The 18,643-nt window shown below is 37.3% G+C and overlaps 1 protein-coding gene across 14 annotated transcripts in view; it reads left to right on the plus strand.

Annotated features, from left to right (window-relative positions):
• Nucleotides 1–18,643, plus strand: part of LOC118282231 (uncharacterized protein ZK1073.1) — a 67,489-nt gene that overhangs the window by 44,824 nt on the left and 4,022 nt on the right. For 6 of the 14 annotated variants that reach the window (XM_035603209.2, XM_035603200.2, XM_035603204.2 and 3 more), the window contains 7 exons: nt 6,949–6,999; nt 8,155–8,178; nt 10,131–10,194; nt 15,417–15,534; nt 16,324–16,642; nt 17,877–17,998; nt 18,470–18,632. In XM_035603209.2, coding sequence (XP_035459102.1) covers nt 6,949–6,999; nt 8,155–8,178; nt 10,131–10,194; nt 15,417–15,534; nt 16,324–16,642; nt 17,877–17,998; nt 18,470–18,632 — 861 coding nt within the window. The remainder of the gene's footprint in view (nt 1–6,948; nt 7,000–8,154; nt 8,179–10,130; nt 10,195–15,416; nt 15,535–16,323; nt 16,643–17,876; nt 17,999–18,469; nt 18,633–18,643) is intronic. The other 8 variants (XM_035603210.2, XM_035603201.2, XM_035603207.2 and 5 more) reach the window with 3 other exon arrangements.

Consider the following 18,643-nt stretch of genomic DNA (forward strand, 5'->3'; position numbering starts at 1 on the left):
ATGATGTTTATAGACAAAAAATAAGTAAGTACTACATCCATCGTTTACGAGTCTTAAAGGTCTTTAAACAGAGACACCTTTAATAAAGCTTCGAAGAGTCGGCGATACTATATTCTGAGCTGCAAAACTAGCTGCAATTTATTAGGTCACTGCGATATCGAGCGATGCCTAAAATAAGACGGCTAGCTGTAGTCTTTTGTTATTCATTATTAGTTACCAGTTACCAGACTAGCCGAAATATTAGTGACTGTTGTACTCAGAGACATTAAAAGACTACTTTAACTTTTCCTTAGTTATGATTTTTAGTCCGGTCAAATTAGACCAAAACATTAGGGTGAAATTACATAAATTCGCAACAAGCTGAATTTTGGTACAATTGTTCAAAACACGATTATAAACAATAGCTGAAAGTTTCCCATCATTCCCGTGTGTGGAAAAAAAAAATTCAAGCTCAAATGTCAAAAAAATGAGTTTTTCGCGATTTTCAGCAAAACGGTAAGTTTTATCAGAAAAATACCTCAGACTAAAATTGTAGAACATTAAATTATCTATAAAAAATATATCAATACTTTTTTCTTCATTGTTCCAAAGTGGAAAAATGAGTGTCGGGGGGACACTCATTTTTCCACTTTGGAAGCGTCTAACTTTCAAACGGTTGATTTCGACGAAAAATGGTTTTAGGAACCTTAATGTCTTTTTTAAAGACCTATCCATAGACACCCATAACGGATATGTTAGCTGAAAAAAAAAAGTTTTGAATCAGTTCTATGTATGGAGTGCCCCCTTTAATTTTTAAATTTATGAATTTTTATTCAAAATTCGAATAGCGGTTATCGAAATACATTAACCTACAGAGTTTCAACTATGTAGACCCAACAGTTTCGGAAATAAATGGCTGTGACATACGGACGGACGGACAGACAGACATGATGAATCTATAAGGGTTCCGTTTTTTGCCATTTGGCTACGGAACCCTAAAAAACGCGCTAAGTACACTACCTCATAGGTGGCGTGGAAACGTGTGCATTATAAACGTGTACAGTTGCAATTGTCAAATTGCAACTGTTACAACTTTTTACACTGCGATATCTCCGAAACGGTGTCCCGTGAGAAAAAAAGTATTAATATATTTTATAGATAATTTAATTTTAATGATCTACAATTTTAGTCTGAGGTATTTTTCTGATAAAACTTACTGTTTTGCTGAAATTCGCGAAAAACTAATTTTTTTGACATTTGACTTTGAATAAAAAAAATTCCACACACGGGAATGATGGGGAACTTTCAGCTATTGTTTATAATCGTGTTTTGAACAATTGTACCAAAATTCAGCTTGTTGCGAATTTATGTAGCACCGAATGTCTAATTTGACCGGACTATTTATTCCGAAAACAATTCCTAAGAACTGGAGTTTGACTGACTCTGATAACGGCGATAAATGTCATTAAGAATGATGAAGATGGTGTTCTATTTAAAATAGGATGTTTGTTAAAGTTGCTACACATAACCAAAATATCGATTAGCTATTAATGAAGAATTGATGAACATGTAATAAGCTTACACTACACTAGTTAATGTGCTGGAGATATAATATTATAAGCAGATGGAGTAGTTTTATAATAACTATTGTGAGACATAATGAATTAACTAAAAATCTTTACATTAATGAAGGAAAGAGTGCAGAAGGCACTTATTCATACAAATATTTTCCAACCAGTTAACAGAGTTCTTATTTTTTATCTAAACTTCCTTTAACCATCGTCCATTTGTCTATCCACGTTACTACTTACTTTAACGTATACCCATTCATCTTCTTGAAAAATAAATCATCATATTATGACGTAGTACATCAATAGGTCATTGGCATCTGAAAATAATCTGAAATTCAGTAAAACAATGTTCGCGTCTGTTTTCCAAAAATAAAAATTTGTTTATAAACATTTGTTTTGTAAAGTCAATGAACTGGTATTCTTTGTAACTGATAATTATTTTTATGAAGGAAAATCTTTCATTTGAGTGTTTCATGGTCATTCCATGATCTAGGAGATTTTACTGACCTACCGGGGCTTCGGCTCGAAAAGCAGGAGTAGGAACAGTGTGGTTTTTAGATAGTAAGAGTCTGACAGTTCCTCTCGCCTCGCCCAATGCGACATAAGTCTTTCCCCCATCAAAAAAAGGTATTGAGGACTCTATTTTATTTTGCAATAGCAATATTAACACAAACGCACACGTTACTATAATTTGTCTGTCACTATCTTAATGATGGTGACATACCTACACATTATTTTACCTTTAATTTTATAAAGATAAAAGTATGTATGTCTCAACGCATATCTCAACCACTAACGAAATTTCGTGTTCCGAAAAGTCACGAAAATAGGATCCGAATTCACCTTCACACATCTTCTGAGAAAAACAAGCATTACTTACCGTTAAGAGATCCGACAAAACTTTTTAAGAGATCTTAATACGAGTGACAAACAAAAGCAAATCCCTAAAGAGATCCTAACTTTAAAGGTTGCGTAACTTTTTGGGTGAAAAACAAAACAACGTCGATGTTTTATAGTCCTGAGGGCTTAGTACGAGTTTGTTTGGTTCGCTCTGATTGGTTGGTTCATTCGTGCCGGCCAATCAGAGTGCCGAACGCGCTCTCGTTTGGTTTTCGTTCAACGTAAAGTAAACTCGTACTAAGGGTACTGTGCAAAATCTGTTCAATATCCAATGCCGATACAAATAATCTTGTTTAGAGTTTGGCTATGATGACAGGGAATATTTATGGGGTTTTGGTACGATAAAGGAATATTCCTGCTGTTGATTGGAGATTACTATTTAATCTTTGAAAGCGTTTGTAGCGCGAAACTCGTGGTTTTAGTGCGGTTGTATAGATTAGCCGTTTATAGGTTCAGCTACGTTTGTTGAAATGTGTCTGTGGATGGCTGACTACTCTAATTTGTTCTGATTGCGTCATACAGTGGTTGTAGTAAAGCGTATGTATGTCTTGGTATTTCTAGAATTTTCTACGTAAGTTAATATGAGTTATGGGTTACTAGTAGACAAACTTGGTATGACTCTTAGCGAAGTTTAGTGTGGAAAAATGAACTCTCATTTTAAACGATAGCTTCAGTTTGGAGTGTTAGACGAATATAATATCTATACATACTGTACTACTATAAGGGATGATTTTTAAAAACATGTTTGTTTTTTGCGATACATCGGAGAAATCTCCATATTGAAATTACCAAAAAATATTATTTTCATATTTTATTATTACAATGCATAAACAAATCTACCACGAAGTTTACCCTTTATCCCGTAGCGCCATAAAAACGTATCGAGAGTTGCGCTTGCGCACCGATCTATTTCCGTAGCGCTGTAAACACGCATTGTTGCTCGAATGTTGTTTGTTTACTGACTGCTGACCGCGGTGCCAGCGCTAGAATTCAGATACAATCTAGATGCTAGACTTGCTATAAGTAAGTATAGCAATTAGTGTTAGATTTTATGTAGCTTTCATTAATAGAACGGACCTACGGTTGTCAAAAAGCTCAACTAATTATTATAGCTAGTTGTTCCAGAGGGATGATGCCTAATCCGGAGCTGCTAAGTAGTCTTACTTAGTGGGTTTATTGGGGCTCCGGCTCAAAAGCAGGAACGGGGTAGTTTTTAGTCAGTAAGAGTCTGACACTCCCTGTCGCCTCGGCCAAGGAGGGCTCGCCCTAGTTGTCAAAATTCTTTAAAAATTTATTTCACCAATATAAATGTTTATATTATTATTATGTATTTGGATGATATGACAAAGATAATTACACTAAATTCACATTTCCTATCAGTCGACGAAAATTGTAACCGAAAACAGAATACGTAGGTCAAATCCTCTGCAGCTTATTCGGAGTAGAAACTAAACAGTTTAAAACAAAACTTCCCGGCCATTTCCGAGTTTAGTTTTCCCATAAAATATCACCGTTTGAACGTAACATTTAACTCGGTGGGACGTGCGTCGCCTCTCGTCATAAAACTTCAAAATGTCAGTAGTATTCTCATAAAACAAACGGTTGGTTATAACTGGCCAGTTAACCCCGCCGCCGACCTACTTGGTAGACGACTTCATATTTGCGGGATCGTTTGTGGAAATAGAACGCGACGATTTAAGGGTTAGGTGAAGCGAGGTATTTGTGGAAATTAATTGGAATGACGATGTATTCATCATCATTGTCATCAGCCTATTAGTGACCACTGCTGACCAAAGCCTCTTCTCACATGGAGAAGGTTTGAGCATTAATCACAGCGCTTGCTCAAGGAAGGAAAACATTGTGACGAAAACTGGGCTTGTAATAGATTTCAAATCGCAAACCCGCATTGACAAGCGTGATGATGATGTATTGTCTGTCAGTAATAAAAAAAACTTATACTTATCCTTTGCTTTGTGTAAAAAAATATGTTGAAATATAATGAATTCAAATTAAGTTAATTTTTCCTCATTCTCTGTTTCCATTAACATATTTTAAAATATCTACTCATAAAGTCACTTTCCATTTCTCATTACGTTACTATGTTTAAGTAAATATCGACCTTATGGGCTACATAATTACGTTTGTTAGTTAAGTGCATAATAAAATTGTGGCCCATCCAATAACAGCTCATATCGATCTGTTTAAACTGGCACATCAAATATAGTAACGTGAAACTTCATTACTCTATTACCAATATCGAGTTAATCTCATAATTGTATTAAACAAACCCTGTTTCATAGCCCACCGGTTATAGTCCACTGTAAATTGAAATGTGGGAAAACATCGAACTAAAATGAAAATGTTCTGCTTTTGACATTATTGTTGACATTTTTCCTTAAAAGCAGCGCCGCTTTGAAATGTCAGTTTATATTGGTTTTTAGAGTAGGTGACTCAAGCTAGAGGTGGTGACATTGATCGACCGTTTTTGTTTATAAGCAATGCTGATTGCAGATTTATGTAGAAGTTTGTGTTGCTAGCTTACTAGCAATTTAAATTACGCGGTGACGTTGAGCGGCGGGGTGGCTGGGCAACCGACTCCCGCGTAACGTGTAGAGAATTCAATTCCTGCACGGAACAACTCTTTATGTGATCCACAAATTGTAAGTCTTTTAGACAGGGTAACGGTTTTAAAAAAAATATTTGAATCAGGAAAGGCTAAGGAAATTGTGCTTGATAATAAAATAGGCAGGTGCTAAAAATTTAAAAGAAATAACATTTTCATGGAAGCTTGTTTTACTATCAGATTACAGTACCACCTAACAAAAATTTGGGCCATAAACTTGTAATTCATTCATTGTTATTATTACATAATTCAACTAATGACATCCCAAAAAAAAACCAACCAACGTTTAAAAAAAAACAATATCCTAAGTGCTACGAGAAAAACCCTAGATCATTTACAGAGACCCAATAAACAAATAAAAAAAGGAAAAAAGGGAAATAGGACGGAGTGCAAATAAGCTGGAAACCCACCGGAGTCTCCTACAGCAATCGTCGGTTAATGGGATTAGGGCGTGACTAGATTACTGGGACTAATTGATGGTATCGCGTGGCTAGCTGATTGATTAGCGATGCAGAAACTACGGACCAGAGTCTTTGTAATTAGAGAAAAAAAGCCAATGGTGTCCTGGACAATAAAGGATGGTCTTTCAAGTTGTTAATTAGTCGTTTCGGAAACAAATTTTAAATTATAGTGAATGATTATAATGATGTAGAGTGGTTTAGAAAACGAGGTCGGGTTTGCTTGCCGTCAAAGCTGAAATTATTTATTTCAAATAGACCAGGAAGGCACTTTTGGACGTCAAAGCAAATATAATAATACATATTAAAAATGTCTGTCTGTCGGTCAGTCCTCTAGTGAAGCTATTTGGTCGTTCCAAAGTGTAGATTTCTATAGAGAAGAACGAGCAAGAAACTCCATGCGAACTCCCCAACTCCCAATGGGAATATTATAAAAGAAGTGAGTGCTTTATTTTCTGAGAAACCCTCTTGGGAGTTTGTATCAAGCAAAACGCTGAGAAATCTCGATACTTGGTTTCAATTTCTTTCACTAGATACGTACTTATGTGTGATAGATCCAAATACTTTTGTATGCTTATATATTTCTTTTTTGCATTTTTTACTTACTGTATGTGAACGAACTGCATTTCTTTTCTTCTTTTCTTTCTTTATAAAAACTTAATTATTACTAAGAGATTAAGCCCCGATTAGTGTGTAAGGACTGTCGCGTCTATAATGGTTTATGTTTATCTGTTCGAGTATTCTGTAATCAGCTTAATTGTGGCTTCGTGGCTTCACGGCTATGTTGTGTCTGTGTTTATGTTTATGTGTTGTGTCTTATGTGTAATATGATGATGACAATATGGTTGTTCGATAGTTCGTACTTCTTTGTCTTCATCAGAAAATTGTTGGTGTGATTTATTTTAGCCATTCATTGTTATTTTTTTACATTAGCTTCAATTGTTTCTCTGTTATTACTACTACATCGTATCTACGAAGAAAAATGCTGGCCTCTTTCATTTATTCCTTGTAGTATAAATACCAATACTAACTTTATAATGACCTTTCATTTCTAAAAGTTTTTAAGGTACTGATTCAAGCTCAAGTTCCTGGTATCATTAGAACTCAAAACGGGATATTTACCATGTTTATTAGTTTTTATTGTAACTTTCGTGAGACATACTAAATTAATTACTATGTTATCGGCTTGATAACATAGAACGATAGATAACAGTGAACGGAATATAAGCCTCTGGCATGGCCTGAAACTAGTCGAGTTCCTCGTCAAACAATTATGTTTATTACTGTTTGTGAGTTTCCGATATTTCACTGTGCTCATCCGTAAATATCCCGTTTTGAGTTCTAATGATATTACTAGTGAACATGTCAGTTTAAAAACTTATATTCTTGTTATTAATTTGTATTTCGATTGTTACAGAAATATGTCGTCAGCACAGATCGGAGTGGAGATATCCACGTGCATGTCCAAGTAAGTATCATTAAATTACTATGCCTATAAATGTTGTCATAATTACTTCAGATTTAACATGGCATTTTATATGAAAGATAATATCTAGTGATATATAAACTCAAGATGTCATTCTTCAAACTTTTTCAAACAAGAAAATAATTTCAATTTAGGTATGTCCGAAATGTTAAGTAATATGTGAAAGTAAAACAAACCGAAGATTATGAATTACTATTGGTTCATTTATTTCGTCTGCAGCATTAGTATAATCTAGTTTCTGTATGCCATGAGTACAATTTTATTGTGTCAAGGTACTCACATACCTTACCTTGTCATTTATGAAAATGGTATAGAATTTACCCGTTTGCCATTTCAATTCCCTTGACTTTTGCCGGGAATCGCAGTGACGCCATCTTGGAATCGCAAAATTGTGTCATATTGTAGAGAATTAGTTTACGTCATAGCATTTAGCTAGGAAAACTAAATTATTAACTTCACTACATAGTATAAAGCAAAGTCGCTTTCTCTGTCCCTATGTCCCTTTGTATGCTGAAATCCATAAAACTACGTAATGGATTTTGATGCGTTTTTATTAGATAGAGTGATTTAAGAGGTAGGTTTATATGTATCATACATGCATAATATATCACCTACATAAATTAAACTAAAATGGAATTAAATAAAACCAATACTTTATGTACCTATGTTTATCTTTTTAACTGTTTTGATAAAAGAAGTACGTAAGTACCTAGGCTATTTATTTTGGTCGTATTTTAACATTTTTTATTCTGTTAGCGAGTCTGTCTCGTCAATATCTGTGTGTATGGAAAATGTATTGCAGTTGGTTTACATCTCAACTTTACACATTGGAAACGTTTTAATTAATTTATTACTAAAGTAAATTGATGGTGATATTATTAGACTCCAATAATTAACATTGTAATTTGTAGGTATAGGTAATGTTGTTCTAAATACAACCTTTTTACAAAGGAATAAGGTTTGAATTTGTAAGATACACATTTTTTTTCTAAAATTAATTGTAGTTGGTATGTATAAGGTGATGATGTTCTAAATACAACCTTGTTACAAACAAATAAAGTTAAAATTTGTACGATAAGTATTTTTCAAAAATTATATTCACACGTTTACATTTTTCTTTGTTTTTCTGCTAACCAGGGAATTATACCTCAACCAAATAAGGTAAGCCAGAGTGTGATTACAAATCATCCGACTTTCAGTAATAAATTCATGTTACCTATATTTTTGATAATAGGGATGATGACGGGGTATGGAAATTAAAACAGTATGAAGTCCGTCAGTTAGGTCATTGAAAAATGTTAGACACGTATTTTTTTATTTTGTCATACAAGATAACAATACTTAGATAGAATTAAAGTTTAGGAGTGGGAGCAAATACGTCATTTCTACGTATAAAACATACCTAGAAGTAACGTCACGCGATATTTCAAATCAATATAATATCTTCGAATATATTTTTTTTTCGAAAGAAAATAAAAAAATATGTGTCTTATGTTTTAAAGTAATCTAAAAGACGGACATTAAAATAAAAAATAGTCATCTACCCTATTGTGGCAGACTAAACAACATGATAATATTTTATCGTAAGTTTTTGAAATTGTCTTGAAGTAAAGATTTGCCAATAAATAGCCAATTACTATGTGTAAAATGACCACATTCTTCTTAAAAAAAACGACCATGAAAGCTTGTGTTTTCTAGAGATTTTTCAGAATAGATCATTTTAATAATTCATTTATAGTCTTCTTATTTCTTTGTAGCCTTTCGTTTTTATGATTTTGTGTGAATTTATTCATTTATGCAGATAAATATTCACACTTCATACCATTTTTTGGCTTTTGAGAGTGTGTGTGTGTGAATTTTCACAAAAACACCAATGGCATAGCGATTTTGAATGATTTTTGTAGCTTTTTGTAGTTATTTTGAGAAATATAAAGCATAGGATAGTAAGCAATTGATTGAGTTTACAATTATATCGAGTTCAATCCCTCATATTACATCTGGGATCGCGAAAACAAAAAAAACCTAAAATCGATGCAGTTAAGGTTGTGTTTTGTTTGTGAAACGTGCTCTTTATTGTGTTAGATTTAAGAAACCTTTCATTTATTGAATATTGGAGAGGCCTATGTCCAGCAATGGACGAGAAAAGCTGATGATGATGAGACATTCAATGGTTACTTAAGATCGTTAGTAAGGAATAGTTTAAAGTAATCATTGAATGTCCCTGAATGCGGCAGTTTAACGATTATGTTAATCCCACACATCACTAGTTTAGTAGCCTCAACACCTTGCAAGTTTTCATAGATATAAGTAGCACAACACTTCACACAACATCTAGTCTATCTAGACTAGAAATCATACCTAGGTTTCTTATTAAACACGTCCTATGTTCTAGATCTGCGTATCATGTAGGCAGACAATGTCTTTCAAGTCTATGAAATGACCTATATTCTAGAAACTTGCGTAGTTGCCTTTGTCTACCTCTCTTTAGTATGGAGATATGATACTACTCGTATTACTTATATGTATCTTACTGCCGTACTTAGAGTCATTTAATGATTACTTAAACTATTCCTTAGTAACGATTTTGTTCCGAAAATATTTTTTTATGGAAGTTAGTTAGGAATTTAAGGGTTGTTGGGCAATCGAGGATTGGGAAGATTGGGAAGGGCAGAATTGGGCCTCCAGTAACTTCACTCACACAACGAAACACAACGCAAGCGTTGTTTCACGTCGGTTTTCGGTGAGGCCGTGGTATCACTCCGGTCAAGCCGGCCCATTCGTGTCGAAGCATGGCTCTCCCATACTTAAACAATTACTAAGGACTGGGTTAAGTAACCATTAAATGTGTCTGAGTACGGCGGTAAGCCACCTGTTCCCTTTACAATGAATTAGAGCTTAAAGGATTCAACTGTACGAAATTCTGATATGACATCTTAAGGCTCAAAACCCAATTTTACATTGTCACAGGATATTAGTCCGTAGCCAGTTAATTAGATAGTTTAATTTCCTTTGCAACACTGCTGTGTTTTAAGGTCTATTTTGCTTTGTGCTCTAATTCTAATTCAGAGGTTAATGAGAACAGAATTGGTTAATTGGTTTGTTTAATCTTTCAGGGGGACTTAAGTCAACAGGACAAAAGATGTGTGTTCCTGACGGTGCACGATCTTGGGACCAATCGTAAGTACTTCATTTATTTTTTTCCTTATTTTCTCTTATTTTCCATAAATTATGCTTGTCTCTTTGGAAGAATTTCCTTGACTAGGTGAGTTTTATTGAGTTCTTTAGGTTTTTGAGGAAAATTTCTTAGTAGCTAATAATGTACTTAGCAAAGAGTTTGGGATTGGGGTCGGTTTATGGAATGGAATTATCCCCTTAGTATCCCACATTAGCTACTCCCACGCAATTTCACCCTCTGCTCCTACGGTTTCAACCTAATAATAACAGCGTGATATTTTTTTAGCCTTCCTCGATAAATGCACTACCAAACACAAAAATAATTATTCAAATCGGACCAGTAGCTCTGGAGATTAGCGCGTACAAATAAACAAACCCTTCAGCTTTATGTATATAGTGTAGATGACATAGTATTCGTGATATAACTAGTAAAAGGTTGATTAAAAGGGGTGACTTTAGCATTTTTTCACAGAAAAATAAGCACATTATTCTTCTAACCTTACTCTGTGTTGTGGAAGAAATAACAATGACTTCACCATTTCAATTAGACTTTTATGACTGTTATCATCTTTTATATTGAAGCGTTTCATTCTTTCATTGTGAGAGACTTTATTTTATTAGATAAATAAACCCACTTCAACAGAGAACCACTTTAACTCCATTTTATTATTGACTTTAAGCCTAAAGTAATAAATAAGGTCTATAAAATTGTTTAATGCACCAAAAATAGTCTTTGTACGTACAAGGAAAAGATCGCGAGTCAAAAATTTTAAGGTTATTTCAAATCAAATTAAATCACTTTGATGCATCTATACTTATTGTGGTGGTCTACAATTATTTTTAATACTACCTGTTGCCTGCGGCTTCCTCGCGTAGATTACGGACTTTGTGAAGTAATAAAAGTAACCTTGGTTACTCCTTAGTACATCAGCTACGTGACAATAAAACTCCCGTCAAAATCAGTCCACCCAATTTAGAGATTAGCCAAAACAAACAGACAGGCAGACAAAAATAGTAATTCATATGCATGTAATTAGTAAAAAGCGGTTATTTCAATATTACAAACAGACACTTCACTCTTATTTATTAGTCTAGATGTTTTGATAATTGAAAAGTTAAAAGCAATATTAAGAGTTTGGTTTATGATTTGGCCAATGAAATAGTGGGATTTTAAAAAGTTCTCCGTTATAGTTTGCTCATGGGCCTAAACGTAATTTGTACAATTAGTTAGTATACATTTGATACGTGAACAACTCCTTACATTTTACACTATGTATAGTCCACCTCATTTGCCAACGTTTGAATGATTGCCAATACGAGTTATGTTTTGCGATGGCTTTTAATAACTGCTCTAATTACGGACATCCATGACAGTGTGTGTTTACGACCGGGGGTATACCTCCATACATACCAACTCATCGGTGGATTACCAATGAGTTTGATGGATGCGTAAACAACGAGGAAATTGGCATGAACAGTAATATGTTTACTTTGGAGATAGCTCTTTAGTATATGACAATTGGATTTATGTATTTTCTATCTTCAATACCACTATGACATTGAGTCAAAGTGGAATTGATAGGTAGACAATAATCATCATCATCATCATCATCAGCCGAGAGACGTCCACTGCTGAACAAAGGCCTCCCCCTTGGTCCTCCACGTAGAACGACAAGCCGCCACCTGCATCCACTGGCTCCCCGCCACTCTGACGATGTCGTCGGTCCACCTAGTGGGAGGTCTGCCCACGCTGCGTCTTCCGGTCCGCGGTCGCCACTCAGTCACCTTCCTGGCCCAGCGGCCATCAGTCCTCCGAGCGACGTGGCCTGCCCATTGCCACTTCAGCCTGCATATTTTGAGAGCTATGTCTGTAACTCTTGTTCTTTGGCGAATTTCCATATTTCGGATTTTGTCGCGCAAAGGTACTCCGAGCATAGCTCTCTCCATCGCGCGCTGGGCGACTCTGAGCCTTTCTAAAAGGCCAGCAGTTAGGGACCATGTCTCGGTACCGTACGTCATCACTGGCAACACACACTGGTTGTACATCCTGGTCTTCAGACACTGCGGGATTTTTGACGAGAAGACTTCATGCAACTTCCCAAATGCTGCCCATCCGAGTTGGATTCTTCGAGCGACCTCTTTCTCGAAGTTGGACCTACCTAGCTGGATGATCTGACCCAGGTATGTGTAGTGGTCTACAACTTCGAGTATATCGTTCCCAACGACAACCGGTATAGGTGCAACATGGACATTTGACATGATTTTCGTCTTGTCCATGTTCATTTTAAGGCCCACCTGTTGGGAAACGGTATTGAGGTCGCTGAGCATGGTGTTCAGCTCTTCCAGCGACTCTGCCATTATGACTATGTCATCGGCGAAACGGAGATGAGTGATGTATTCGCCATTAATGTTGATGCCGCGTCCGCTCCAGTCCAAGAGCTTAAAAACGTCCTCCAGTGCGTTCGTGAACAGTTTCGGAGATATAACGTCTCCCTGTCTCACGCCCTTCCGCAACTGGATTGGCCTCGTAGTCTCTTCCTGGAGTCGGATGCGCATGGTGGCGTTGTTATACAAACACTTCAAAACCTCGATGTATCTATAGTCGATGTGGCACCGCTGGAGAGACTGCAGCACCGCCCAGGTTTCGATTGAATCGAAGGCTTTCTCATAGTCCACAAACGCCAAGCATAGTGGCAAGTTATACTCCTCGGTCTTCTGTATAATCTGCCGCAGCGTATGAATGTGGTCTATGGTACTGAAACCTTTTCGGAATCCGGCTTGTTCGGGAGGCTGGAAGTCATCAAGCCTGCGTTCGAGACGGTTCGTGATGACCCTCGAAAACAGCTTATACACATGGCTCAGAAGTGAGATAGGTCTGTAGTTCTTTAGCAGACAGTTGTCGCCTTTTTTAAAGAACAGAACCACCACACTCCGTTGCCATGCTGCCGGCGTGGTTCCCTCGAGTATGACGGAATTGAATAGCTTCTGGAGGACTAAAAGTATCGGTTTTCCACCCGCTCGCAGAAGTTCCGACGTGATTCCGTCATCGCCCGGCGCCTTGTTGTTTTTAAGCTGTTTGAGAGCCATCCTAATCTCGTACAGGCTGATGTCTGGGATATCCTCAGTGTAGTGCCGCGTCAGTTTAGCTCTTGGGTCCCGAGCTGTACCGACGATGGGTTGCCGTGTTGAGGTGTATAACTGTCCGTAAAACCTCTCGAGCTCTCCGAGGATCTCGGACTTCGACGAGATGACGCTGCCATCCTCGGTCTTCAGCCTCGTCATTTGGCTTTGCCCAACAGACGAATTCTTTGCGAAGACTTTTGAGCCCTTGTTTCGCTCAATTAAGTCTCTGACTCTTGCGGCGTTATAGGCCCGCAGGTCACGTCGCATGTATTTCGAGATTCGTCTATTGAGCTTGCCGTATTCAGACATATCGTCTGAAGACTGCAGCCTCATCTCGCTACGATCCTTAAGAAGTTTTAAGGTTCCGTCGGAGAGCTTTTGGGGCCTGTTTCGGCGGGGGTCTTGAAGAAGTCTGACCCCACTGCTCGGACAGTTTCCACCAACCCATTATTTATCTCGTCCACGTTTCCACAATCAGCTAGACACTGAAGCGATTTTGCAGTTGGAGTTGGAACTGCTCGGGGTTTTGGATCTGGGCACGTCCAGGGCGGAGCGTGGACTTCACCAGGCGTGACCGCTCTAGTTTTACATTGATGTTCAGTGTGCCCCTGACAATACGGTGATCGCTACCGGTTTTCACCTTCGCTATCACAGAGACATCACTGAATATACGTCTTTCGGTCGCCATGATGAAGTCGATCTCATTTTTGGTAGAACCATCAGGGCTTATCCATGTCCACTTCTTGGCCGGTCGCTTCTGGAAGAAGGAGTTCATCAAATAGAGTCTCTCCCTCTCCATAAAGTCGACCAGCCGCTGGCCCCGATGGTTTCGCTGCCCATATCCAAATGGCCCTATTCTCAACTCATCGCTATTCCGTGTGCCCACCTTTGCATTGAAATCCCCCATCACAACGGTGAAGTGTGTTTCGGAGGAGTGTATGGCTTTTGAAATTTCCTCATACAGAGCCTCTACTTCGTCGTCACAATGTGTCGAGGTCGGCGCATATACCTGTATGACCTTCAGCGAATACCGGTTAGATATTCTGAGTATAAGGTACGCTACCCTGTTCGACACACTGTCGACCTCACACACGTTGTTGACGAGAGACTTGCGGACGAGAAATCCGACACCACCCTGGGATTTACGGTCTCCTTCCCGGAAGAAGAGCAAGTTGCCGGAATCTAGGATTATCGTATCCTGACCCTCTCTTCGGATTTCAGATAGTCCCAAGATGTCCCACCGCATTTTGCTCAATTCTTCCTCCAGCTCGACAATCTTCTCATCAGTCCGCAGTGTGCGGATGTTGTGCGTTGCCAGGGCCAAAGTTCGTCGGGGGTGGTAGCGCTTTCTCTGCCGGGGATTCTTAGCACCCCCTGCTCCGCCGTTACCTGATCCGCTACCTAGATCAGGAATAGCGGAGCTGCCGGGGACTGGGGGCCGTGTAATTTTGTTGTCGCTCATAGTGAAAGGGGGGGGGTTGCCATAATCCCCACGCTTGGCAGGCGGCTTGGGGATCGCAGTTAGGTCACCGATAAATTTTGAGAATGCTGCTGCCCATTCCTCGGTGGCTGGTCGCAGTTTTAGGACGTACCCGGGTCCCAGACAATAATAATTGGTTTTAAACATGTTTTATAGACTGATTGAGAAGTTGTAGTGCATCATTAAAAGGGTTCTACAATTTAGAGAATGGATTTTTAGAACTTTGTAGTCTGATGATAGCATCAAATGCTAAGTCAAAATTTGGCAGAGATTGATAGCCTTTTAGATACAGGAGAAATTACATTTTAGATAAAGTTCATTAGGATTTGACAGCTAGTTCTATGCCCTATCGATTTTGCTATCATCTAGGTTATATCAGCTCTAAAGATAGTTAATAGTAATTAGTTTTAAAGACTGATTGAATGGTTCCAAGTGAGAAATAAAAAAGATAATAATTTATTAGTTTTGGTTAGCTTTGTTGTTAATTGGTGAAAACTTTTTTGAAGTTTAAATCTGTTACGTATATCTGGTAGTTTCTAAGATCAGACTTCATCAACTTGAATATGTTAATATATTTTGTATTATGTTTTACGGATTGGATTTAAGAAAATTTTCGTTCCAGATTCGACAATGGTTGACTTCGTGAACAGTCCTGCAATGTCGGAGATCAAGGAGCGTTCCTGCTTCATCCACGTGGATGTGCCAGGGCACGAGGAGAACTCGCCAGATCTGCCAGACTCGTGAGTACACTTATTTAAAGTTTTGTGCGGATAAAATGACTTCAGAAACATAAGGTTTATTTGAGAAACGTTGCCCACATTTGGATTTTCTCTTGTGTCGTGGGTGCGTTTACAAACATACAAGTTCACATAGATATGACACCCAGACTCGAAACAACAATTTGTGGATCACACAAAGAGCTGCTCCGTAAGGGATATCTTGTATTTGAATAGTTTCTAAGGACATTAAAAGGACTGTAAAGTTCGGTACAAACTCAATATTTAATTTGGAAGTTAATAAAACTGGATGAAAAGAGAGAGATGGAGAGAAATGTGAATGTTTTTTAAGAAATGCAGTATTGAGGTTACTAAGTTCCCAAGTTCACAGCAAGCACTAGGAATAATAAAGTTGCGATCATTAATTTTATACGAGCTCAAGACTCTCTTGAGTACAATTGTAAAAGGTTTTGCAAGTCAAAGCGCATTTGAAATAATTCAGAACTATTATGAAAGTCAAATGAATCTCTGAAGGGCTTGAGGTGGTTTAATATTTTCTGCCCTTGATTGTAAGTTGTTGCAGATATTTTTTTATAATAGACTTAACGTTTCTATGTCGGATGAATTTGATTTGAGAATATAATGTTTTAATTTAGAAGTTATAGAACATAATCTTTGATATGATTCCAATTCGATTGATCGATACACAACATGATATTTACAGGACTTTGTAAAACATCAACGGCTCCTATGTCTTCATTGGAAGTTTAGTCATTTTGTAGTGACACTCAAAAAACTAATTTCTATCCACAGCTACCAGTTCCCATCACTCCAGACATTGGGTGAAGACCTGATAACAGTGTTGGACTTCCTTCACGTACGCTACGCAGTTGGCTTGGGGGAGGGTGCAGGAGCTAATGTCCTCGCCAGGTGCGGGCTGGCCCATCCCAGGCGTCTCTTGGGCCTGATCCTCGTCAACTGCACAGCATCCACCTCCTCGGTGGCTGATGCCTTCCGCAGTCGGTTCTCCCGATGGCGAGGAGCTGATATCTCCCAGTCTGAAGAGGACTTTCTCATCTACCATAAGTTTGGCCACGTGAGTTTTGAAAACGAAAAGCATTTTAGCTACCAGGTATTTCTTCCTTCTGTTTTTGTTACTAATACTACTAATTGCTCGGTTTGAGCTACTTTGAGGTAAGAATGTGGTTTATTGTTTTCAGAAATATTAATTCTCTTGCTTGTATAGTCATTGTCTTGTAACTTACTTTTGTCATTTCGATTTTTACCATCATTTCTATTATTTCTGAGAATGATATTACCCATGTTTGTGTGGAGTTATTTTATTCAAATGCTTCATTTACATGTGTTTCTTTTATCATTAAAATAGTTCCACTATCTTCTCTGCCCGTAGTAGCATCTCCTTTACTTCGACTAACATACTAACATCTATTAGTTTTAGTTTTTGCTTTTAGTTAGCTTTGTTATATCCTTTTTGTATTGTAAATAATTACTATCATTCATCGATCGTATTTCCTTATATGCTTTGTCTTTTACTACATTTTAAGTTGTAGAAAATTTATATTATTTATTAAAACTAATGTAATATTATAAGAGGTTGAAATGTATTCTTTGCCCATCAATGTTTCAATTATTATTATTTTCTTTTTTTTCTCACTCTCTTTACTCTACTAAACGCCTATAAACCACGGTAGCGTAGGATTTGCCTCCAACACTTTTTTATCCACAGTTAAAGCATTAACTGACCTGTTTTTGTAAACAAATTTATTTTTTAGTTCAAATTCAACACAAAACTTAAAGAAAATTAATAATACATTCACTATCGTACTAAAACTACACTAAGGAGTACCCCAAGGTAACAACCGCGGACCACTTAGGTCTAAGTACTAAAGATGTTGCAACCCACGTTAACCTTTGCGATATTGCATTACTTTATGGGACGTTTCTAGTGGGTTAAAGCATTCCTCGACAATATTGCTTGAATATTAAATCTTGGATTATTGTTCTGAATTCTGTTTTGAATGTTGGGTGTGTTTATCAAGATATTGAGTTCAGCAATATTGTGTCTTTCTGAAATAATCCAATCTTTGTATTTATTTCGTAGTTTTATCTTCGCTTCGCCGTCCTGGCAGTAAACGGGTTGATGGCCAAACGCAGACTTAACAACGCTAAAGTTTTTAGTTTTATTCATTATTTTAGATCAAAAAGTTAAAATTTATATCTCTTGATGGTTATGTAGTATCTCTTTACCAGCAACGAATACATTCAACCAAAACACTATAATCCTAAAAACTTCACTTTCTTAAGCACTTTCTTCTTCTGGTTAAAATATTCTGTTAATCTTCCAGCAAATATCGAGTGACTCGATGGAGGCAGGTGAACGTGAGCGTACCCTGGCCGAGTACCGGTCTCGACTGCGCGGTAACCTGAACACTCATAACATCAAGCAGTATGTGAGAGCGTTTATCAAGTAAGTTGTTTGTGTCTTATGTTATAGTAACATCGTCTTTAACAAGCAGTGATAAATGTTAATTTCGTATAAGAAGCATTCTCTCAGCTGTGCAGTGGGATAGTTGTAGGTTGATGATGATGATCTTGGTTAAAGTAAAATTGTTTATTGGAATTTAAACAGATAAAAAGTAAAATATAAGTCTGTTTAGCGATCCTCTGGTAGTGCAATTTTCAAGGGACAATCCATGGTTACTATTTTTCTAATTGCAACTTCGGGGTCACAATTTTACAGGCTAACCAAATTTAAAGTCTATACTTTTTGCAATTTTAAGATAATTATGATGTAACTTATACAAATGGAGTAAACTCTAAATAATTGCAATATCTCCTATTGTAAAAAAAATGTTGTGTATCTATGGCAATAGGCTAAACCCCTTATCACAACGGATTTAATATCCCAATACATTCACGTCTCTCTTTCTACTTCCAGTCGCAAGGACCTGATCCTCCGCGGCTGCCAGCCAGATATCCTCCTCATCACGGGCATGCTGAGCCCGTACTCCACCGTCATTGAGAAGATGTACAAGGAGCTGGACAAAGAAAGGGTCACCATCCTGAAGGTGGATAGAGCTGGCGATGTGTTGGCTGAAACTGTAAGTATGGG

Source organism: Spodoptera frugiperda, chromosome 20 (genome assembly GCF_023101765.2).
Source record: "Spodoptera frugiperda isolate SF20-4 chromosome 20, AGI-APGP_CSIRO_Sfru_2.0, whole genome shotgun sequence".
Classification (NCBI taxonomy): Eukaryota; Metazoa; Arthropoda; class Insecta; order Lepidoptera; family Noctuidae; genus Spodoptera; species Spodoptera frugiperda.